Source organism: Periophthalmus magnuspinnatus, chromosome 16 (assembly GCF_009829125.3).
Source record: "Periophthalmus magnuspinnatus isolate fPerMag1 chromosome 16, fPerMag1.2.pri, whole genome shotgun sequence".
Classification (NCBI taxonomy): Eukaryota; Metazoa; Chordata; class Actinopteri; order Gobiiformes; family Gobiidae; genus Periophthalmus; species Periophthalmus magnuspinnatus.
This window is the reverse complement of record NC_047141.1, coordinates 22,877,487-22,903,419: the sequence shown is the minus strand read 5'-3', so window position 1 is coordinate 22,903,419 and position 25,933 is coordinate 22,877,487. Positions and strand designations below refer to the sequence as shown.

Below are 25,933 nucleotides of genomic sequence, written 5' to 3'. Positions count from 1 at the left end.
AGAAGTGAAGGAGAGGGTGCTATTGAGGATGATACCCAGACTCTTTACCTGAGGGGAAAGAGAGATTCTCTGTTCAATGGGTAAAGAGAAAGGATTTCTCTTGTTTAGGGTGGATTTGTTGCCTAAAAGGAGGAGTTCAGTTTCATTGCTGTTGAGTTTGAGGGAGTTTGAGATGAACCAGGATTTAACTTCATCAAGAGCATTGATAAGGGAGGAGGGTGGAAGTGTGGAGTTTGGTTTGCTGAAGAGGTAGAGTTGAGTGTCATCCACGTAGCAGTGGAAGTGGATATGGTGTTTCCGAAAAATGTGACTGAGGGGAAGGAGGTAGAGTATGAACAGGGGGCCAAGAACAGAACCTTGGGGAACACCGGTGGTGATGTAGACTGGATGAGAAGTGAAAGATTTGAGTTGAATGAACTGGGTTCAGTTGGAGAGTTAGGAGTAAAAACTAGGAGAGGGCTGTGCCAGTGATGCCAATAGAAGAGTCTGTCAAGAAGAATGGAATGAGAGATGGTGTCAAAGGTTGCACTTTGGTTTATTATCTATCCTCCTCCTGCTTGGCCTGAGTCAGCAGCAAAGCAGTTTCAGTGCTATGGAGGGGACAGAAGCTATACGAGAAATGTTCATACAAGTTATTGGAGGACCGATAAGAGTGGAGTTGAGGGGAAACAGTTTTTTCAAGGATTTTGGAGATGAATGGAAGGTTAGAGATGAGGCAGAAGTTATTGAGATCATTGGGATCTGAACCAGGTTTCTCGAGAATGGAAGCGACAGCAGCAGTTTTGAGGGGTGACGGACCTGCTCCAGAGGTAAGGGAGGCATGGATTATATGGGTGATGAGAGGAGCCAGAGATGGAAGGGTGGCTTTGACAAGGCTGTGAGGTGTAGGTTAAGTTGACATGAGAAGGTTTTGGATTTTTGAATAAGGGTGGAGATTTGATTGACAGAAGGCAGGGTAAATGATGAAAGGGGGTGGAAGTGACAGGAGATGTAGAGACCGACGGAGTTAGAGCACAGGAGGTGGGTAGCTGCTGGTGAATAAGATGGATTTTTGTGGTGAAAAATGAGGCCAAAGTGTTGCAGACATCAGAAGAATAGAGGTGAGATTGAAGAGAGTCGGGAGGTTTAGTGATGTTAATCACAAGAGAGGGTTTTGGAATGTTCTTCATCTGAGCTGATTAAACCAAAGAAGTAAGTTGGTTTTTGAGATGCTGTAGTGGAGAGTATGGTTTGTGTACATCATGTCCTTATGAATAGTCAGTCAGTCAGTGAATTCAACCATATACAAACATTACAAAAATACAAAAATTGAATATTTGTGCTAGCAATCTTCTCACAAAGGTAAATTAAAATATTCATAATTTTTTTCTTGTGTCTGGATATTGGTTATGGCAAGATTACGTCCCTGAAAACGCTTTCTGTAAATGTGTAATTATTTTGTCTTTGTGAGCTGGAAATAAAAATAATAATACCCAAAGATTGCTGATGATTCCAGGTCGTTGAGCTTGTGGCATTCTTCTTTCTAAACCGCTGCTCGTAATAATTTATGACCTTGAAACCAATTATGATTGTTTATGCTTGGACTAATTTGGAGTGAACTCATTCAACCACGGACGGCTTTTCACCTCTCTGAAAGGATTTCCTGCTCCTATCCTTTGAACACATGTGTACTCGCCGGGCCAAACATATTCACACAGTTTCAGATTGATTCCCAGAGAGGTGAAAAGTCTCTCAGCAAGTGGTGCTGGCTCTGCATGATAAATGGCCACTTGTGCCCTTTTAACTTTCGGCTTCAAGCTGCCACACAAGAAATAACTTTAGCTTTAACCCTTTTCCCTTATAGAGTCCAACCTCTTATTACCTTATTTATCACTGATGTCTGAGCATATAAAGTATCTCTTGCACCTAAAACATAAACACATACTGTCCTATGAATTTCCCAATAAGCTAAGTCAGCTCATAGGTGAGCCCATCCCACTGCCCCACAGCAGCTAGCCTTGCACAAATTCTTTCTTTACATTGGAAATGTGGCTCAAGAGACATGCTATGAGGTCTAGACTGTACAATTTTCTGCTTACACATCTTTAATGTTTTTGTATACTTTATCCACTTTCCTTTGTGTGACCCTTTTGTGGTGGAGCTTTTGTCTTGTTTTCAAATGAACATTCTCCCGTTATAAATCATTCAAGCGGTAAATATAACTCATTTACTGCAATGCAATATTCATCACACATTGAGCTCTTTTTACAAGACAGATGTCATCCACTCCGGGTCGATGTGAGCTATGTGCGGCATTTGTTTTTAAAAAGGCAGTAATCTGAAAACCTGCAGTTTCCACTGACTTGCTTTACAAGACCCATGTTGATAATTGGACCACATCCTATCTTTGATGTACCCCGCGGCCACATGAACTAGTCATAAACTAACCATGTTATAGGTGTATTGATTGGTCAACAGATTGCCTGTATCCTGTAAAACACTGCTCTAACATGAATGCCTTTATTAAGCTTATTTTGTGGCTGCTCTACAACGTGCATTTTCTGTTTATTAGACCTAGTGAACTATCTCAGCAAAATGTGTGCCTTTTTAAATCTTTCTTATTCCTCAATCATTTAGGGCCTGTGCCTTGGACATCCACCTATTTTCTTTCATTTTTTGTCTGAAATGCCAGTATGTAGGAGGGTGGTCCATCTGAATGAATTCCCTGGTTACCTTGGAAGTTAGGTTATTGTGGGTCTGTATAATGTACATATAGAGAAAAGATGAAATTTGCAAAAGAGCTACTGCATATTATGTTTCTATCCATTTCTTTTTCGATGTTTTCTAAATCTAAATCATGCTGAGATTGCAGCTGCTGAATAAGTTTGAATGGAGCTGTGCGGGGCCTGTTTGGTGGTAAGCTGTCACTTTCTTGATAAACAGAAATGCTCCATTGCATTGAGTGAAAAGATGTGATTGGCGTGGGGGAGTGCTGGTACCTGGAGACTTGCTGGGTAGTATTCTGGATTGTGTTTCCTCCTTTTATCCTAGCTCCGATCTATTTGACGTGCAGTGGGCTCAATGCCTATTTTTCATCCTTTTTATAAAGATGTTCTTTTGACAGTTTGCTGTCACTCACTTCTCTCCTTTCTGCAGTGACTCCTGAGGCCCACAGCCCTGTACATTAACTCTATTCATTTTGTTTGTCTGCTGTTCCATCCCCAGATGCAGAGTTCACTGTTTTATGTATTTCTTGTTTGAGAGAGGGTTTCATAAACTTCTATCTCCACTGTGAATAAACAGACAAGTATTTTTATTACATTGCAGCTATACTGTCAATCAGGTCTCAAGGTCTGTACTCAGCTGCTGTTCTTAGAATTCAGCACCTGTATAATGTACAGACATTATCAAAAGAAAACTGTCTAGCAGAAGAAACTAATGTAGACAGTCGGTATTATATGCCAATGCTATTCTTTATGTGGAATGCTTCTTGCATTCTTGCGGTCATTTCATGTAAATACAAATATTGGAACATAAAGGATATCATATAAACCGATATATTATAAATCCCTTGTATAACTGTTAGCAATGCATAATCTGTACTAAACTCCAAGCAGACAAATGGAGACCATTGAAGTACAAGTTCAAACTATTGTGAATCCGGCAAATCTCCTGGACCAGTGACACACTAGCACACACCACCTCACAGCATTAACCACATCTTAATTACTGAGGCTTGATGGGTACTTAACCTTGGCCCTGGGTGCTCCTGCTAATGCTGGGAGGTCAGGAGTATGATTGGCTGGCTCATTGTCAACTCAGCCAGAAACAGCTGCTGGAATGCAGATGTGACGAGCCCGGAGACAAAGACAAGGACTACTCCCAAGAAATTAATCAAATGCTGCAGAGGAAAATGTTTTACAATCTTAATTCTTCACATTAATGTTTTGTTTCAATCATATTTTAAGACCTGTGAATTAATATATTTAAATATTGATCTAAAAAATTGAGAGATGGAGGTCATTTATATTGTTCTGGTTAAGCACAGTTGGTAAAAAAAGAAATCCACAAAGGTTGCATCTAGGTTGGTGCTTAGTTTTTTAAAATTATAACTTTTTAACAATTAACATCTGTGTGACTGAATATGATTTTTCTAGAAGAAAAATCACTTTGGGAAATTGGCACAGTCCAGATCTTGCAGAAATAATTACAGACTATGCCAAGAAGACCTCAGCTTTTTGACGGTCAGCCTCTGTAGCAAGTTAAAGTATGACTGATTATCAAATAAACATTGGTTTGATTGTATGAGATTGCTTTTCTTTATATAACATTGTAGCTGCATAAGTTGTGACCAGACTGCATCAGTATGTAGTTCCCAGCATCATAACATTATCCTTTATTAGTATGACCTCATCCTCTGAGCTGTGTGTTTGCTAAGTAGCATATGGCAAGCTCTGAGAGTCTAATGAGCTCATCCACTTCCTGCATGCAGCCATATAGCCATAGAGTGCAACAGCAGGAGGAGTCACAGAGAGGACACTAGGAGAGATGCAAAAACTTCCTCTGCTCCAGCTCACAACGCAACGTTTACTCTTGAATATAGAGTTTGTGGAAATTAGGGAGGTAGTTTATTTGCAGTGTATTACTTTTCCCTTACTTTAATCTTATGGCCATATATATGCCTGTATATAGCCTATAACGTATGTAAAATTATATATATACACACACACACACACACACACACACTCACCCACCTACCTGAAGGATTATTAGGAACACCATACTAATACGGTGTTTGACCCCCTTTCGCCTTCAGAACTGCCTTAATTCTACGTGGCATTGATTCAACAAGGTGCTGAAAGCATTCTTTAGAAATGTTGGCCCATATTGATAGGAGCATCTTGCAGCTGATGGAGATTTGTGGGATGCACATCCAGGGCACAAAGCTCCTGTTCCACCACATCCCAAAGATGCTCTATCGGGTTGAGATCTGGTGACTGTTGGGGCCATTGTAGTACAGTGAACTCATTGTCATGTTCAAGAAACCAATTTGAAATGATTCGAGCTTTATGACATGGTGCATTATCCTGCTGGAAGTAGCCATCAGAGGATGGGTGCATGGTGGTCATGAAGGGATGGACATGGTCAGAAACAATGTTCAGGTAGCCCGTGGCATTTAAATGATGCCCAATTGGCACTAAGGGACCTAAAGTGTGCCAAGGAAATATCCCCCACACCATTACACCACCACCGCCAGCCTGCACAGTGGTAACATGGCATGATGGATCCATGTTCTCATTCTGTTTACGCCAAATTCTGACTCTACCATTTGAATGTCTCAACAGAAATCGAGACTCATCAGACCAGGCAACATTTTTCCAGTCTTCAACTGTCCAATTTTGGTGAGCTCGTGCAAATTGTAGCCTCTTTTTCCTATTTGTAGTGGAGATGAGTGGTACCCGGTGGGGTCTTCTGCTGTTGTAGCCCATCCGCCTCAAGGTTGTGCGTGTTGTGGCTTCACAAATGCTTTGCTGCATTCCTCGGTTGTAACGAGTGGTTATTTCAGTCAACGTTGCTCTTCTATCAGCTTGAATCACTCGGCCCATTCTCCTCTGACCTCTAGCATCAACAAGGCATTTTCGCCCACAGGACTGCCGCATACTGGATGTTTTTCCCTTTTCACACCATTCTTTGTAAACCCTAGAAATGGTTGTGCGTGAAAATCTCAGTAACTGAGCAGACCGGCCCGTCTGGCACCAACAACCATGCCATGCTCAAAATTGCTTAAATCACCTTTCTTTCCCATTCTGACATTCAGGTTTCCAGTTCAGGAGATTGTCTTGACCAGGACCACACCCCTAAATGCATTGAAGCAACTGCCATGTGATTGTTCGATTACATAATTGCATTAAGGAGAAATTGAACAGGTGTTCTTAATAATCCTTTAGGTGAGTGTATGTATGTATATATGTATGTGTATATATATATATGTGTGTGTGTGTATATATATATATGTGTGTGTGTGTGTATATATGTATATATGTATGTATGTATGTGTGTATATATATATATATATATATATGAGTTGAAACCAGAAGTTTACATGCACTATATAAAACGATTACCAAAGGAGGATTACCAAACTGCCAGAATAATTAGAGAAGAGTTTTATTTGGAAATTTTTCATTACTTCTTCAAAATCAGATGTTTACATACATTTCATTAGTATTCCACAAGCTTCTCACAAGAGTTGGCATGGATTTTGGCCCATTGCTCCTGACAGAACTGGTGTAACTGAGCCAAGTTTCGCACATGCCTTTTCAGGTCTGCCCATTTCAATAGGACTGGGATCAGCGCTATGCGATGGCCACTCCAAAACAATGACATTTATACGTATAATATATAATCATGTGGCTCAATCTTTACAATCAGATGCATTGTTTTATGACGATTTGTCCCATTTTGGTCTTTTTTTTTTTTGGTTGAGACAGTCAGGCAGTGAGACAGGTGAGTGACATGGTGCAGAGTTGGGAATCGATCTGCGGTCTCTGTGGTTCATGTAGCACACGCTTGAGCAGATGAGTCACTCGGCCTTAGGTCTTCAGGAAGTTTTGTTATGGCTGCACAGTTTGGACCAGTGAGTCCAGAGTGGTGTGGATCTTCAAATATTTACTTTGGGATTGTCATGTTTTTAAAGTTGACTTCACAATAAAGGAAAAAAAGCAGTGGATGGATGGAATTTTCTTAATCTAATAAGTGTAGGGCATAGTCTCAAACCAGAAGTACTACCAGAACAAGCCCAAGCACCACAGTTTGAAAACGCTGGTTATGCAGGTTATAGGATCAATAGATCAGTATTCTATATTAATTACATTTCTAGTTCCAGTTCAAGGGTACATTTTCCCAATATTTCCTATATTATTCTACATTGTTATCAATAATTTCTTTCTCTTGTATGTATGTAGTTGAGATTGCCCCCAGTATGTATGTGTATATGCATGTATGCACTTAATAAGTTGCTATAATCTCTATCGGAGAAGTCTCTTTCTTTCAAGATGAGTTGTGAGAAAGTTGAAAAGAGGCTGTATATAGGTCATGCTCCGTGCTTATTTTAATGTCATATTTACTGCCTGGGCCTCCCTCCATTCGGCCTGATCAATTGAGTTGGACATTTAGTCTGCTCTCATTTGACTGATTCGCTGTGTCCACTGAGCTGTTAAAAACCAGGATGTACAGCGCAGCCCTCCCGACCATACATTCACTGCGCAGAGGTCATACATGTATGCATGGAGCGGGCCGTGCTGTTGCTCTATCTTCTATAGGAATCTATGCAGGCCATGTGGGTGTTTGGACCTTGTCAGTGGGTACATATGTGTGGTCTGGAGGCTATGGCGAGTCATAACACAAAGTTGACAGGGGGCTGGGGAGATTTAGGGCAAGGTGCCAAGAAAGCCAAGAAACACGCAGACTTGTACACGCACACATACAAGCTCTGCCCCGATCTCCAGGGACATCTGCTCCGGTCCGGGTCACTGGCGGCGAGTGCGTGGTCGGCCTCAAAAGTATCACCACGGCAACTGCATCACATAATCCCATTCCATCTCGTCCCATCCAGGAAGCATGTGCGACGTGATTGGCCCGTTTCCCCTGGGGCGCTCAGACGACTCGGGCTCAGGCGCTGTCTGCTTACTCGCTGTGTCAGCTCCAAGTCTGTGGGCGGGGAGCAGCGCATTAAAGGAACGTTTGGCGCTTTTTGGCAGGAGACTGTGAATTATGCAGACGCACCCCTCCTGTGCAGCTGTGTGTCAGAAGCCTACTGTATGTGTGCTGAAGAGCGCCAGTGTGGATAAAACAAACTCCACTTTTCTCACTTGGCTGATTGGTGAAACTACAGTTAACGGTGTATGCACCTTTGGGAAGACTGGATTTAAGCAAGTTTATTTTTGTGTCTTATTAGGACTGTGCAATGAATCAAATTTTGTTGTGTATTGTTCCAATCAGTTACTAAAATGGTCTAATTAAAAAATAAATACATTTTGTTCTTCAATATTTTTTTTTCCATAACAGGAGAATGAAGTATAGAGTTACTAAACAAACAAAAACAAAATCTGTTTACAATCTGTTTTTTTTTTTTTTATTCCTGTATGATTTATAATGGGGCCTTTTTAATACATTGTTGATATTGGGATAATAATATGTAGTAGTGAGAGTAGCAGGGATATATTCAGTCCCTTTGCCTCTAAGAAGAAAATAAATGGCAGCATATAAGGTCTATTTTAAAAATAAATTATGGCAAAGGAGAAAATAAGAATTGCATGATGCCAGTTTCTAAGTTTCCTTATTGGTTGTTCCATAGTTGCATATTAATGGGCACCGTCCATCTCCTTTGCTTTCTTTCTCTCTGACTCCACATCCTGTCTCTGTTTTGCTGAAATACATAAACACAATCGGAAATATAACACATATGACAGTTTGCATCTAGTTTTCTCGCGCATTCCTCTTCCTCCCCCCAGTCTTCCTCTTGTATTCTATCTAGCTCCAGCTGTCAGGAGGCTTCATTATTAAAGATTCATGGTTGACGGTGGGCAGCTTTTCCAAAAGCTTTTGTCAGACTAACCAAGTGTCTCAAATCACAGAGGCCTTAAGTGGAGGTGACATGAAGATTCACATAGACCTATATGCACTTAGAGGTGCACACACGCACGCTCTTTGTAGATACATTCTTAAGTCAGAGCAGGCTTTCAATCATCTTCAAAATGGCACTGCAATGTGTTTAACATGGCTTTAGTGTGCTTTGTGTTTGAGTCGTCAACACTTTGATTTTTCACTATTTTGATGGTGGATCTTTGTTTCACAAACACCAAATCTTTCTTAGCCAACAAACTAATTCTGTTCCCCTCTTCCTTTGTTTTTACAGAAAGGCCCAAGAACAACAAAAGAAGGTGGTGGTGGCAGGTTGTGTACCCCAAGCTCAGCCAAGAATGGACTACCTCAAGGGACTCAGTATCATAGGGGTATGCATTTTTCAGTATTCAGTCCTTTCAACTAACAGACGATAATTGGATTTGTACAGTGGTGTATTGTTGAGGTGTGCCCATTAGTTGATGCTGACTGAAGCCAAGCCTCACACATACACACACACGCTCAGTTTGACCTGTCATTCACCTGGCTGCCTGCTTGCTGCATTTGTTCTGTTCTAGCCTTCCAGCTGTGAGGCCGATCAATACAGCTCCCTCCGAGACTCCAACAAGACCACTAAAATGAACACAGTTTGGTGTGCAAGTTTTAGTGGAGAGGAGTCGGCCACAGTTGTACAAAGTATTCCAACAATAAGCCTCAAGATAAGACTGTAGGTCCAAGAGAATAAATAGAAAAACATGGATTGAAAAACTAGATTTCTGTACTAGGAATACTAACCACAAACTTTTGGATCAATATGTAATATATATAGGGTTTTCTCAAGACCACTATCTATCAACCTATTATTTTGCTTGTTGAAAGTCAGCAGTCCTCATCTGGGTTCTAGATGTGGGAGGTATGTGGATAAATTGATAATACTTCAACTGTTGACCTGGTAAAAATTTGAAGTAACATTGCCAATAAAATGCTAAAAGCTGATTTGAAAAATGTTGTAGCTTGTTTTACTTAATTTTACATTTTTAAACATGGTTATGAGGTAATATTTCTACACCTTTATGAATAATTTTATAGTGCATTCACTTGTGATGCAATCCTTGAATCTCACAAATTACTTGAATGTTTTTAGAGAGAAAATCAAACATTGTATTATAAATATTATGATTATAGGTTAGAGAGAGATTATATTATATCAAATATACATACATATATATATATATATATATATATATATATATATATATATTTATTTTTATTTTTTTTTTCATCAAACTGAATCTCATATATAAATATAAAAATATTAAATCTGACCTTGAAATTACAGGTATGTTGGGGATACACATTGTTTTTCTAAATTGTACTGCTTATAGGCTACAATAGTACCAGTGTAAATGAATGTACCTGGTAAGTGGTGTTGGGGGATGTTAAATATCTGTCAACATAAATAATCTTATGCTATTTAAGTAAACATTCCATAGTAAAGTGTAATTAGATTTAAATGAAGTAGCATGTAGGAGTAATATAATTACATCCACATAAACAGGCGTGGAGATGCAATCGCCTTTGGGTGAGTAGAAACAGCTGGGAAGTTTACCACCGCCAGTGCTTTCATTGTCATGAGTAGATTGGATTATGCATTGATACAACTTGCACCAGCTCAAACACTGATAGAGCCATGCATGATAAGACACGCATTGTGACAAACACAGACAGATGCATGCACTGCTGTTGTGCGTCCCTGCTAGTTACAATCAACCAACACAATGACACTGACAGTTGGTGGGTTATGCAAATGATATGCAAACAACCAGTCATGAATTTGTATAAAGCGATTGCACTAACGGCTAGTTAAGGGCTGTGTTTGGAGAAGGTGTTTCCTGTTGAATCCATTCAGTTCAATGACCTGTGCTGTGAGCCTGCCTTTTGTACTTCTGTTGTGCTCTGTCTGAAGTTCAGTAAAATGAAAGACAGTGTATTGTTGTAAGGTACATAGTCAGTCACGCAAACCACTGTGCCCAGCTCTATCTGCACCAGACATGTCACATCCTGTATGTTTAGATGCTCTAGAGAGGTACTCACAGGCTCAGTGCTGAGGAAGAAGCACTGATGCACATGAGGCTCTGCACCAACAGCCCTCTAAGCAATGTACTGTTCTATATGCCTCTGGTCTGGTGGGGCATGGGTTATATTAGGGTTACAAATTAGGGCTGCAAGATTAGTCACAATCAGTTTGAAATCACAATTTGAATGGTTACTATTGCAAAGGCTACAGGTACCATGAAGATATGATGACCTCTACAAAGAATTACACATTAGACTTGTTGTCACAATACTAATATTTCTAAATATATTTTGAATACTAAAGAAAAGGCCTGATTACCACAGCAATTAAAACGCACAAAACACTTTCAGACAATACAAGGTCATGTTAAAAGTAAATTATTATACTTTTGTTGTATTACCATTTAGCCCATACTAGTAATGATAAAGACACACTCCCAGATTAAAACTAGTATTGGAATGTGCTTTTTTCATCAATACGTCAAATTAGTATCTAGTTTTAATAACGTTTTAGTATTGATTAGTATCTGTTCCTTTTTGACAACCATGGTTCAGATGTCAGGTGTTCTGAAGTGCATCAGATTCTTGGGTTACTTTAAACACATAAGTGAGCAATAACATCAGAGAACACCAAAATATGAAGTGTTAAAGTGTGTACTGGGAAAGTAATCTAAAAATTGTACATCTGAGTGCAGTTGATTTAATGCTTTCCTTGTTCAAGTATGCTATAGCTGAAGATAATAAAAATAAACTGCTATGTTCTTCTGTTGACCCAGTTTAAAAGTGAAACTCCAAAGTAATACTTGAAGTGTCAATTTCCCAATGTTTCCTCTCCTTCGCCTGTATTTTTTCATACACTCATCCATTTATCTGTTTTAAGCCTTTCTTGTCACTCTGCCTCCACTTTTTAATGTATTTCCTAATATAGATTCACAGTGACATTTAGGAAATCAGTATCACTTAAGCCTGATGGAGGAAAAAACTTGTCCGTGTCCTTATTCATCTGTATTGGAGTGTGTTTACAAGCCCCTCCTGTTTAAATCAGTGTTGTACTTTGTCAATATCAGAGTTTGGTTTGGGTATAGGGACAGCAGCATCAATACACCTCTCCCATGTGTCTGTGTTCCAGGTCCAGCAGATTGATCGAGTGGTGGAAGTCGTAGACGAGGCTGTTAAAGGTATTTTAAAACACACAGAGGCGCCCATACACACAAGCAGACCTGTATTGATCAGCTCGTGAGTGAATAATTATCCCCACAATTTGCTGAATACATAAGTCATGTCCAGCAGGCCTTGAGTTTCCAATCCAAAATTTATACACAGTATGATTAATAAAAAATTGATTTTCAATAATGTCAGCCCTCAACAGCAACAAAGATGGCATTTCTGTTTGAACTATTTTTAGACAATGGGCATGATTTATTGCCTGGTAGAGTCAGTGTTTTCCAGAGCTAACAAAACAAAATTTGCTCATCTACTAATTTTCCAGCTAGGCATGAGTGATACTTGTTTTTATTCTTGGAAAAGGGGCTACGTTACATTTTTGAACACTGTATGACCCGGTAACCTGATTTTTTTTTAAATAATTGCAACTAAGTACAAAGCTTTGGGTGGAGAACCATTCTAGGTTAAAACAGAAACTTTATAAGCACTCAAATGCAGGACAACGAAATTACTGAGACATTCCGAAATCAACTGGAATACAACTTTGAGTGTTTGTTACATGGTTAAAAGCTAATAAAAGTAGATTTTACATAGTATGTCCCCTTTAAACACACACAATCCTCGAGTATGGAACCCATGATCATGAAATTACCACAAATCAGAGTCAGAGTCAGAGTCAGGTAAATGCAGTGACAGCCCTTTTCTGTCACTTGTGTTCAATACAATCTAGGTTCCCCATTTCACCTGCCCTATCCTTGCATGTCTTTGGACAGCGTGAGAAGTCAGGACAGAATCCACAGTAACAAGTGGAGGGTGAGATTTAAAAGAGCATTTGAATGTAGTCTTTCTGGGGTTTACCTGCTTTACTTTATAAGTTGCTGCTAAGTGATTTTCTCTGTCAGAGCGCCTCACTGACTGTGCCTCAGACTCACATGGCTGTGATTAGGTCATCCATTTAAAGCCAACCAGCGCACTTAACAGTTTAATGAAGGTCAGGCAGAGTTTATAGTACGACAGTGTCCAGTCAAGCTGTCATACACCCCCAGCTGTTCCTTAATAAAGAACAGATTGACCGTAGACTGTATGTGAGTGGTTAGTTTGCTGTGCTGCCTCTCTAATGAAGGACAGCCGAACTAGGCCTTAATTTTACAATGCGTCATTAACCTGTGCTTCTCTCCTACACACCTATTTGCTGTCTATAACTGGATATACCTTTTCTGCTGTCCTCTCCTTCTATGTCTCTCCTTTTCTTCGAATAATGTAATCTTTATCCCCCTTCTTTGACTCGCCACATACTGTTCCTGCTCTAGTTCCTTGCTGCTCTAGCCTCTTTGCCCCCTTCGTGGAAACTAATTTCCCCAGTATCATTACAGTTCTTTATGACCTCGTATAAACTGAGAGCTGTTATTTCAGCTCTGAGGCCTGGGCATAAACCTTAAAGCCCCGGGATTTGCCTTTTGTAATGGCTACTAAAATACTTACGGTACTGCAATGAACTGCTAATAGACACGCTTCTTAGCTGCACAAAAATCGCTTGCAGGTCTGTTTTCCACATGACAAGTACTAGCATGCCTTTATTAGCTTATTTCTTGAGGTGTGAGTATCTGTGCGTTTGGAATTGTTGCTCCAAATGTGTTTAACAATGGTGACTCTGTAAGCATGTGACAATACTACAAAGCTCTCTTTAATCGGCCCATAGTCCTGAACATAAAGCTCAAGTTACTACCTGTTGTAAATGCTGTCTGTTTATACTTTAGTTATCTGAGATAGAGGTGCTGAGCATGCAAACGTTATTTTACATTTACAATCACAAATTCATTGCAACAGCAATGCACTTTATCTGTTTATATCTTTGCAACATCTGTCATTTGGTTGGTGAAGCTGTTGCTGTAGTAACACATGCTTTCTCAAATTAGATTTCAATTATATCTTAAACTCTACCAGATGTTGATTTTCCTGCAAAAATCCTTCCACTTGTTATTTTTCATATCAAGACTAAATACATTTTTTATGAGTGTTAACAAATTTTAAATATTTACTTGCCAGTTAAACTAGTTAAATGCCTTCTTGCCACCAAAGGCTGAACAGTTAACGCTACCTTTTCCTTTATGACAGCCGTTTGAGATCTTATTTTCTTTATGGCTTTCTCGTATTGATCTGCTTTCAAGGCCTGTAGGATACCATTTCACCAGATATTCTTTTATCTCCAGAAACAATATAGATTTAATGTGTCAAACATATCAATGGGAAAAGGTTAGACATACTAATGTATCTACTTAGCCAAAGATCACAGGCTACACAGCGTCAATATAACCTTCTGATCCTTATTTCATAAAGATAAACACTGCGAAGTGCCATGTGAAAGTTCAAGTAGAAAAATATCTCTGCCATGAGAAAGAATGCAGTCAGAGACTTGCATTTCCATTTTCCATCAAATTATTCAATTGACACAAAATACCACACATTTCATTTAGCATTTAAGTTGTTATTAACTTGTAAAGCTTAACATTTTTGTTCTAGTCAATCAAGTTACTCTGTTCTTCATAATAAAATGTTTTAAAAGCATGGTCCGTTTGTAAGGCCTTATAATGGTCCTAGATTCCACGACAAACATTGAGAGGTAGTAGTCTGATTTTATATATTGCATCTTTTTTCCAGAAGACATTTGTCATTTAAAGTTGCTTATGCCAATACACAAAGTGTCTACAATAGAGGATATAGATTCTTTTTGATCGAAGGCTTTTTTCTAAGGCTATTACCAAGTCTGTGTCACTGTCAAATATCAATGGTTCATGCATGGCCGGCACTGCACTCAACGATCGTATTGAGGCAAATTGTAACTGTCGCCAACTTGTACTCTCGATCAGTGGAATTGATTCTTCTGACATTTGGCTGTTACGTTTTGGTTTTGGCACATCGCCTTCTGCCCTGTGCCGAACAAAGTGTGTCGGTGTTACAGCTGTGTAGTGGTGGGCTACCTCCTTGTCGTCTTGTCAGTGTGCTCCCTTCCCCCTCAGGTCTTGCCTGCTGCTTTACAATCAGAGCGGGAGCACGGGCAGACCCAGCACTTATGAGATATCACACGCAGGTCACCGGGTCATCCTTTTAGCTCCCTGCCTCTTTCATCCAGCCATCCATCTGGTCATCCTATACATCTTTCATTTCTGATGTATTTTTTTATCGCCTGACCATCCATCCATACACTGTCCTATCAAACTTCCCCCACTTTTTCTTTACTGTGTTTTAATGGGCTGTTATGACTGAGTGGGGGGATTTATTGTCTACTTGTGTTTTTAAGAGAAAGCTCCTCTGAATCATAAAAACAGCGACATACTACCTCACATATTTCATCTTGTATCAAGTTTCTATCTTGAACCCAAACTTTCATAAATACTGATTTCTATGTAGGAAGTTTTCCCATTTCCTTGCCGATATAGGTTATTGCAGGCAGTCACGCCTCACTGATTGGCTCGGTGTCCTCCTCTGGGGCAGATTGTCATTTTTATCTACCAATTGATAGCCCCGCTTCCTGCCCTGAGCCCTCCTTCCCTAGAGACCAGTGTAAAGCGGATGAAAACAGGAAGACAATTCCATCCCTCAGCACCCTCATCTCACACACACCAGTTTTAGAGGTCCACAACCTGTTAAACAGTTAAAGAAGAGCCACAACTGTATTGAATTTCTACACAACAGTGTCCAACCTTTTGTCAAGATTTAAAATACAAGTCTTGTTGCCAGGAAAGTCTAGGAATAAAGGTGTGTATTATAAAGTACTCAAACCTGGAATGGAAAAACAATAGCTATTTACTATTATCTTTTACAATCAAATAAAGTATTTATTATAGTAATTTTAATATCTCAAATCTTAAAGGTACAGTACCTGATTTTATGGTCAAAAATGTAGGAAACTGAACTAACTGATTTTTTTTTTGGAGAGGAAACTTTCATTTTCCTAATGCATTCTTAGTATCCTAATTGTGTCACAGAGGCAAGAGTGGAGTTTGGGTGTCACGCCTGCATTAGATGTACCTTTCTAACTAGTGGGTCTTAGTTTTACCCCTTTTTTCTGTTTTTTCCTATCAAAACAGTAATTTCAATCTATAAAAAACTGTATTTTCTACTTGTACTATTGCTTGACCTCTCTTGAAAACTTCAAATCATAAACAATAGCTGAGAACCAGTGTAAACTAAATCAAATGAAAGAAAAAACAAAGTTGATGCTTGAAGTTTAATAGTGTTATTTGAATGCCAAATGCAGCCACATTTGTTTTGTGGTGAAACGGCCTATGTAAATGTCTTTTTATATGTGAGTACTGTTTGTTTTACACAAATAGTTATGTGGTTTACCTTTCAAAGCTCTTCTGAAAAGTGATAATGTCGGTTTATATTCTAATGTGTGTTATGTTGTTTACAGGACATTCAGTTCGTCTGTTGGGTCAGAAAAAGGATGGAGGACGAAGACTGGGAGGAGCCAGACTAGACCTGCCCAAGATCAGGAAAAATCCTCTCATTGAAATAATCTCCATTAATACAGGGTAAGATGAAGCTGCTCAATTAAAACATTACAACACACAATAAGCAGGACATTATTTCTTCTTTCATGTTTCATTACAAAGAAAATCGATGCAAGTAATTGTTTTGCTTACATAACATCATTACTACATATGGCATTAAATATGACACATTGGAAAACAACAACACAAACAAACTATATAGAAGGCTGCGATCAAGACCAAAGGAAAAACACATCCTCTTTGAGTAATTGTACAATTACTCTTCCCTAGGCTCTGTACCTTCTTTTCTCAACACTTTCTGACAGATCCAATCTTTCCATTTACTGTAGTGAAGAAACGGCTCCAAACCATTCCAAATCCTTTTTCTTTCTCAAAATATAAGTTATCTTTCCTATTGCAGAGCAACATCACTGTAATCCAATTGCTGTTTTTATTCTTAAACCAGAGCTATTAAGCATTTCTCATGAAGTCAGCAGATTTTAATTATCACCATGGTTTCAGTCTTAGTATAATCTTCCCTCAATATTAACAATAGATGAATATTTAATAACCTTTGCTTTTTTTTCCACCAGAGCCATATTACTCCAGTTTGATGAATCCTATGAAACAGCATGACTGATGTTTACAGATACATAATATGGGGATACACTTTATGGGCTAATTTTATGTTGTTTACAGATGTGTGCGTCTCCACTGACCTGTACTCTCCGTAGGCTAGTTAAAAGGGTTACAGCAGACTAATTTCAGCCAGCTATAGGGCTCTGCTGATGATAATCCATCAATCATCGTCGCGGGACATCTTTAAGGTCCGCTGCGTTATTTTCCAGGGAGCCAAGTTAAAGACACAGTGGCTCTTTTGTACCACTGTAGGTTACAAGATTGAACCAAAGCTTTTTAGTTGGCTAATAGGCTCATGTTCTTACTCATCATCATGTATAATTGCAAGACATTACACGGCCATTATGTCTGCGTCAGGCCTTGTCTGTTTAATGCACTACATTTTCTAATTGGATTTGCCATTAGTGAACACTCGGACTTTGGGGGTAAAATGCTATGTTACCAATAAGCTGCTTCGTGTAATCTAGCTGCCTACTGATTTTGCACTTGCAGACATTAAGAAACTAAATGAATTGTTACTTTCATAGCTTATTACTATATACAAGCATATACAAGACCATGAGTTGACTTGTACACACTATACATATAAGTGCTGTAGCCTTATATGTATAGTGTATAGTATTGTCTTAATGTCTTAAGGGTTGCCTTGCCAACGAATATTACAGTTTTTTCTGTAAGATGTGGTCTGGGACTTGGTCCGGTCTCCATAAATTCCAATGGATGTGATGGATAGGTGGCTTAACCAATTAGAGAAACGCATAGTCTGTGTCAAAACAAAGTTGACAACTTTCAAGTTAAAAAGATGAACAGCACACCAAACTCTGTAAAGTTTGGTAAAATTAGTTGTATATATATTTCCTGAATATTCAAGGACATTCAGAAGGAAAGGTCTGAGAGATAAGCTTTTTAACGAGCTGATTAAATCAACAAACCAATTTCACTGTTATCTATGTTACAAGTTTGGGTATCAACCATTACACACACTTAACACTATAAATCTCAATTACATCTTAATTTGGATACCATAAATTTCTAGAACTGCACCTTGAATGTTGGAGGTTCGTATCCCACTCTCGACATAAAGATCATTTGTAGAGCAGATCCACTGAATGAAATGTGTGTGTGAATGGGTGAGTGGTTCCTTGATGTAAAGTGCTATGAGTGCCTTGAAAGTGGAAAAGCGTTATATAAAAAAGATTACCATTATCATTTACCTTAATAATTTGAAGCATGTGTTGCTTTGTTGTGATTTTAGGTCTCTGCCAGCAAGGGGTCTCTATCTGATCCAGTTGTTTTTGCACTGGTTGATCCTAGGCACTGCCAAATCCTTTTGTTTGTACAGTGTTAATATGAAGTCTTTTGAAGAGCAGTGGATTACGCAAATACTTTGACTGGGGGAACTGACTGTTGACAAATCTCCCAATAACGCCATCTTGTTGGGAATAATCCATGCTTAACATGTTCTTTTGTGTAAATTGTCACTTGTGTTGTGAATATGGCAGGGTTCATGATTAATGCTCACGTGTTGAACTGTGTGTCTGCTTGTGTTCATGTTTTAATGAATGTGGTCTTTGTATGCAGCTCTTCTTATGTAGCCCTGACATCATTGGTGGCATTTGCCGACAGTGGTCTCTCTTGTCTGACATCCCTAGCAGTTGTTCTTAAAATGGCCACAGCGTCACAAATTCTATCCTTTTGTGCATCTCTTCATCATGAGATGTTTATTTAAATTGCCAAAGGGCTAAGTGGTTGATCAGTTAGTTTTAAAAGCTCTTAAAAAGTGTCTGTCCATTCAGAATGATTCAAAATTAGGACTGTTGTCAGTATATCTTTTGAATGGGAAAAAAATATTAGTTTTTTAATCCTTAGTAAATTCATCTATATAACAACAACAACAATCCGTGTGTTTCAGTTTCTGATTATATGTAAATGTACAAAAACAAGCTTTTTTTTAAATTTCAAGTTTATAGTTGCAACAAAATCTGTTATAGTTTATTTTCCAGTTTTATATAAAGTGAAAGTTGTGTAGTGCCAGAACTGTCAATTCATTTGTGATTACATTTCGAAGAATTTGCTTTAAGTATTCTATTCTCTGTACTGTGTTCTATATAATCTTTTGAATTTAACTTCTAAAGCATCTTTCCTTCTAACACATTTAAATTAATTGATGCATGACTATGTTTTTGCCAGCTTATAGTTTGTCTTTCAGTTTTGTTTTTTCAAATCTTCATGGGACTGTCCAAGCAGTGATCATTTTTATCTGTTCCCACAGTTGGACGAGGACAGAATCAAATGCAGTGTTTCATTGCTCTATTTTACAACACTTAATAGTATTAGGGAAGCCGGCTGGTATGTGCTGCCCAAGGCTACTCTAATAGCCACATCTCTCTCTGCGTATATCTATATTTGTATGTGTGTGTCTGTCCACAGCAGTAAAAAGCCCCTTTGTGAATGCTTTTATTTGTGATGGTTGCGCATCATAAAGAGGGAATTTACGACCATTGAGTGAAAACGGGTCATTAAACTTGTGCATTTGCTACAGTATGCTTCAGCTTGTGTGAACTTCATTAGAGTGGAGGATTTCTTTTTTAACATATTTATTCAACACTTATGTTATCAGACTTTGATATCCATTTTGCTCAGATTTTTGGCCATATGTACAATATACTATATGACAAACATAGATTCAATAGGTAAGTAGAGATTTAACTATGACTGGAGTTGCTTTATCGCATTATCAATAGTGTTACAGTAAAGTAAACGTTTGCAATATGTCAAATTACATGCTCTAATGGCAGAATGCATGTTTTTGCTTTTGGATCATAATGTACTGTTCAGTTGATACAGTTCAATGAATTTTGGTATCATTACGTCCATTGATCTTAGAACCTACCTTCTAGATAGGTTTCTAACACAATAGATATGGTATAAGATTGCATGGCTGAAGGAAATTGTACTGCACAATACACCGTACAGTGTTGTAAAATCTCTATTCTTTTTCCCTTCAAAAAACATCAGTGTAGCGAAAGTGATGTTCATGGTGTGGGGGACATCTTTTATTGGTTCAGAGGTTTGTGTTTGCTTCATGGTTTCAGTCCTGTAGTTTGGATTCCGTTATATATTATTGTTTGATTTAAAGTCGAAGTTGGCATTAAAGCGGTTAACTCTGAAAGGAAATGACATTGAAAGATTTAGTTCTGGCTTTGTGTAAAAAGAGTTTACAAAATTCTTACACTCAAGTTGCTGGCCTCAAATAATCACAGAATCTAAAGTCTAACCTTGCCAGTGCAGTATTTTTTTTTTACCTTTGTCCAGATTCTATTCATGCCTGTGTTGTGTGTTTCACCTTCTGACTCAGATAGTAACAAATTTATCTACTTGAACGAAAGCCAATTTAATCTGACCATTGAGCTATACTGAATACAGTCCAATGCCATTGTCTGCCATTCGTAGAGTTTTAATGCATTGAACACACAAATTGCTCAACTTCTTTACCCAAGCCAAATAACATTTTAATTTTCTGTTTAAACTTTTGGTTAAAATTAGAATTACTTTTATTTGAGACCTCTTTATCTAAGCCAAATCCTTGAGTTTTACATTCACGTCTCATCACTGTAACTAAAGTGGTGACATGCACAGACTGTGTAAACTAGCCTCGAGAGTCAAAGGATGTGTGGTGTGTTTGTGCGCGTTTTCAATGTGTTTACTTTCAGTCACAGAGAGGCCCCGGGTCTTTCAGGCTTTTGTGTTTCCTCTGATTTGTGTGCGCCTGTGACAAATTCTCAACACTTTGCCAAAACATTGAAACAACAGGACTCATCAACTTGAGGTTTTATCCCTGGAAAATATTAGCTTAGCAAAAATAATATGAAATCTACTATTGTTTTCATTTATTGAAGCAAAAATAGTATACAGATTTTTTTTATTCCAATTCTGTACATTCATGCATTCTTCAGTTATACCCTGGTAGTAAGATACTTCTCTAGCCACAGCTGCCTTTGGGACTAACATGGTTAAGGGGTGGGCAATATGGTGCTAAAAATCTAATCATTCCAGTGACTTAGTGAAATCAAATAACTTTAGTGATCTACAAGGCAACATAAAGATGCTGAGTGTCCATGAATTGTTCTAAAATCGAAATCGTGATCTGGCTAAAAAAAAAAACAAACTAACATATTTTTTGCGCGTTATCCACCCCTAGCTTGGGCAAATGCTCTACCACAGAGCCCTAACCATATCCTAACCACTACACCTAAAGAGTGACCTTCCCTAATATTGCACCTCAATCTATCACCCGCTATTCATTTCTTTATAATAAGAAGGAACTATAATATAAATGAAATGTAGTTGTACTTGACTTTTATGTTGTTTATTGTTGTTCACTGATCCCATTTCATGTTATGATCATTCAGTGAACATGTATAGCTGGAACAAAGATAAACCAATGATAGTGCGGCAAGAGAGGAGTGCTCTGACACAAGGCTTTCTGATCACGTCCATATGTACCGCAGATTGGAAGATGCATCAATGCACAATATACACACAGTGCCTTTTTATTTAGACTCGATCACACCAACTCCACAAAAGAATTCCCATTGCCTTTTTTCTATTTTATCCTCAACACAAACACGATCATATGCAGACAGCCACACACCTCTCCGTGCCACAGTGGCCTTCCCGCTGTTTATCAAATCTATGTATGGGTAGTTTTCAGCTCCACTGGTCTGAACATATTATTCCATTCCCCTCTTTCCCACTGCTTAACACACAAAAACATGCCTGTATCGTGCACGCACACACACTCCAAACATGGTTTACCCCAACACCCTCGCCGGGAGACTCTGCATTGGCCACAAATCCAAAAGATTGATGAATCTTCTTGGTCAAAATAAGATTGTGTCTCATTAAAAGACATTATACTTCAGATCTCCAGTGTAAGTGAATTAGCTGTTGTGTGTCGCACAAACATGTGTCCACAAAGACAAATGGACACAAATGAATCACAACAGATCTTCTTACATAAAGCTGTTTCTCAACTATAAGTGCCTCAAATGTTGCTAATTAAATCAGCCTGAATGGACAATAAATCTCATATTTTTTGAGATGTAATGTACTTGGTGGTGAGGCAAAAAAAAATATTTGCATGTTTAGATTTGTATTTCAGTGAGGTTTTGACATAATTTTACCGTCCAAATAGTATTTTTGTTAATACTTTATGACAAAAAAAATTAATTATTCCAAAAGTTTTGATATGTTAACATTTTGATTCCTGCCCAGTTTAAACAAGTGAGCCCAGATTTTTGTGCTTCTTTCGTAATTAACTGTAAATTGTATTATGGTCATCAATGAAGCCTTAAATCTATTAACAGCACCTAATTTGAAACTTGCACATGGTTACACGGTTATTTAACCATAAATAACATCTATTAATACACGTGAGTATTCTAAGAAAACACTGTCTGAAGGTTTAGTCAGAATAAAAACAAGAAGTTGGAAAATAAAAAAACACAAGATTGTAGTTGTGGTTTCACATGCATAATACTGTCTCGTGCTTGCACCACGCTAGTCCAGACAACAAGCCACTGTGCTAGATATAGAAATGTAAAGACACGCAACAAATCTTCTAAAAGACATGCGACAGTCTGAGTGGAAACTACATAGAACTCAAGGGTCAGATACAAAAGGTGGATTGAGCGGTCCACATTGGCCTAGTCCCAGCTGCATTAGGACACACTAATACTGGTCGACTCAGATCATAAACCAGCCCACCAGTCATTAAGTGCTTTCTGTCCTCTAGCCTCTTTGCTCATATTGTGCCACTTTTATTTGTCTACTCCACATTTTCATCCTCCACTTTGACTTTGCAATGACCTTATTTGTACAGTCGCAGGCTTAGCTCATGCTCAGTCACCTCCAGCATTGTCTATGTTTCTTCAACCATAAGACGAGAAGTATTAGCGGCGCTTTACAATTTGTTTAAAGTTGAGTTTAAGCTTTGTTTTCTATAATTGCGTCTTCAGGTCGGTACATAACAAATCCCCAAGAACACAGGCTGCACAAAGTCGATGCACATTGGCTGGCTTCTATGTGCGGAGGGCATTTTTCTAATTAATGTCTAGACCCTAAATGCCTATTATTGAGAAAAGCCTCAAACTCGCTCTCAATCTGTGCCTCTTAAGATGTTGAACAAGGGACCTTCTCCAATGGGACCAAACAGCGCAGGCTTATGTGTGTGTAGCCTTACAAATGTATAGAACCTCCAGGCTCTCCTTTCTTTTACATTTCCAAGGCTACTCCACACAACTGTCCCTGTTTTACGCACACGCACAGCCACACCAGGGACCAAAGAGGCAGCCGCTATTGATATTGATGAACTATACTGTTGTCAGGTACAACTGCTACCTCTGTGGTTTAATTAACTCTGCTAAACAAGGATGAGACAGAACGAAATACCAAGGCAGGAGGAGTCTGTGCTTCATAATGGGTTTAGCTGGAAAATCTATACAATATAATTTTAGAAATGTGTAAAAATTAGGCTAACTATTGTCTATTGTATAAGTTTCATGTTTCCAACCTCCTCTTGGGCAGCCTTCCATTTCAAAGTTGATTTTGATGCTAGGGAATTGGGGAACTTTTGATCATACTACAATGATCATAAAAAAATTGGATTGCAGAAAGTAAAACACAAATAGTTATGATTTAGAACAAGACCATTACTAAGCTAGCTTTAATATCAGTTAGTCTCAGGGTATTAGTTTATTTTATGTATTGTTTTTTTCACAACCCTAGATCAAAACAATAAAAGCAAGGAAACTACAACTATACTTTACTGATATTGGAATTTCAACCAAACTTTCTGAATACCAGGGAACTGCCGCTACCTTTGCTCTACTATCATATTAATAATTGGGCCCAGTCAGAATGAGCACCCATAGAGAGGAACCATAACAATGTTAGTTCCTTTCTCGTTTTGACAACATTGTATGTATTGAAATACAAAACATAAAAAAATACTTTGTGGTTGGTTTATCCTAAACCTGCACACACTCATCTCTGTCAACAGATGACAGTGCTGCTCTTCAGTCACGAGTTCTCTGTAGTTGCTGACTTGTTGTCACAGTCTATTTCTGGTGACGGAGGGGTCGAAACTGCTAATACGATGTTGTGATACAGGACAAATGGTTTTGCCTCATACTTGCATACACACACACAAAATATACGCGTACAAAAACATGCACACACATAATTGATGTCGACACCACACACACAGCACTCATCCTCTGCACAAAACCGAGTCGGGGCCACTGACTGTCTCTTGAGATTAATGTTGGTGTGATCCACTCAGCTGGGCCTGATCACATTAAGATGGATGGACCCCCTGGTGGTGCGTGCGTGTGTGTGGGCGTGCACGCGGGGGCCCCATCTGTCCGTGTTTTCTCCACACCGAGCTCCCGTGACCTAGCTGCCATCTTTAGTGCCCTCAGCCGGGATAGGCAATACCCTTAGAGGGGAAAGATGGCCCAATAGATGGATAGATGGATGCTGTAAATTCCATTTTCGTATTCAGCTTTTCTTTTCCAGGGTAACATAAAAAATGCCCCAGGCCGTAGGTTGTATTTCAAATTGATAATGAAGATATATATTGGAGCAGTGCAGCCTTCTGAGGGCAGTAATGGAGGAGGAACGGGACTTTCTGTACAGATGTTGTGACATGTTTGTGACTGATAAGAAAACTCTTTAATTTACAAGTTCAAACTATACTGAAACTTCTGTAAAAATACTCTATAGGTACAAAAGTGGAGTGCTATTTCATTATCGTGGTAAGGTATATATTATTGCCCATATTCATCCGCCCCTACATCAAACTTAAGTGTGTTGATAACGATTCAGAGTAGGTGATGACATATTTTTTGTATGTTTTTCCTAAAGTATAATGTTGTGTCTTTTCTTTAAACATTTTAGCCCTGATAAGGTATGACGGAACATAATGAGATGACATTTATTTATTATTATTTTATTAGTGGAATCATGCACAAATATAACCAGTCAAAAATAAGAAAAAAAACGTGTTGAGAATCTACTCCACTTCACCTACCACTCCTGAATATTTTCTTTTGTCTTTTGTTTTTGTTTAGATGTCTGAATGCTTGCACCTACTGTAAGACGAAACATGCCAGAGGAGACCTAGCCAGCTACCCCATAGAAGAGCTGGTGGAGAGGGCAAGGCAGTCATTTCAGGGTAAGTACATTCAACTTGTTTTCCTTTTTTCATTATAGAATATTCTCAGATATAATAGTTTGATTATTTGCAATCAATTAAAAAAGCATCAGCATGAAATGTTTTTTTTGGGGTCGGACAAATAAAACCGTAATAGTGAAAATGGGTAACAGTGTATTCTGTTGTGCCTTGCGAGGAAATGCTGTTGTTTTTAAATATTTCTGCCTGTTGACTATTGTGAACAATGGCCACGGTACAATAGCTCATACTAGCTTGATTTTATTATGATGACTAAACTTTAACTCACAAATTTAATATAGCATGGATTGGATTTTCAGCCAAGATATTTCCTGAAAATACTGGAACAAACTTTGGAACGCAACCAGTAATGGATATTTGAATTGGTAAAATTGTGTCTTTACTATGGGCCTGTGTCCTGTTCAGGGCAGTGGGTTTAGTAGCACATGTTGATGTTTTGTTCCTGGGTAGAGGGTCCGGCCAGTTGGCTTTAGATAGATGCCAAATGAACAGCTGTCCTGTCCTGGCATCTGTTCCTTAAGAATAGACTCCCAGCATCCCCTCTGCTCAGCGGGCCATGCCTCTGTTAAAGCCCCGGGCGGGTCAGTCAAGGGCAGGCTCATGCACCGATAAGACAAATCCCATCTCAATATGCTCATCTATTTCATTCTCAAGTTCTGCCAATTTCAATATACTTCATAAGTTTACCATGAAATTGTTTTTT

At 38.6% G+C, this 25,933-nt stretch overlaps 1 protein-coding gene across 1 annotated transcript in view; it reads left to right on the top strand.

Moving 5' to 3' along the window:
* Positions 1-25,933, top strand: part of cdkal1 (CDK5 regulatory subunit associated protein 1-like 1) — a 144,870-nt gene that overhangs the window by 26,463 nt on the left and 92,474 nt on the right. The window contains exons 5-8 of the mRNA XM_033980910.2: positions 8,897-8,993; positions 11,807-11,855; positions 16,256-16,376; positions 25,109-25,212. Of these exons, the coding sequence (XP_033836801.1) occupies positions 8,897-8,993; positions 11,807-11,855; positions 16,256-16,376; positions 25,109-25,212 (371 nt within the window). The remainder of the gene's footprint in view (positions 1-8,896; positions 8,994-11,806; positions 11,856-16,255; positions 16,377-25,108; positions 25,213-25,933) is intronic.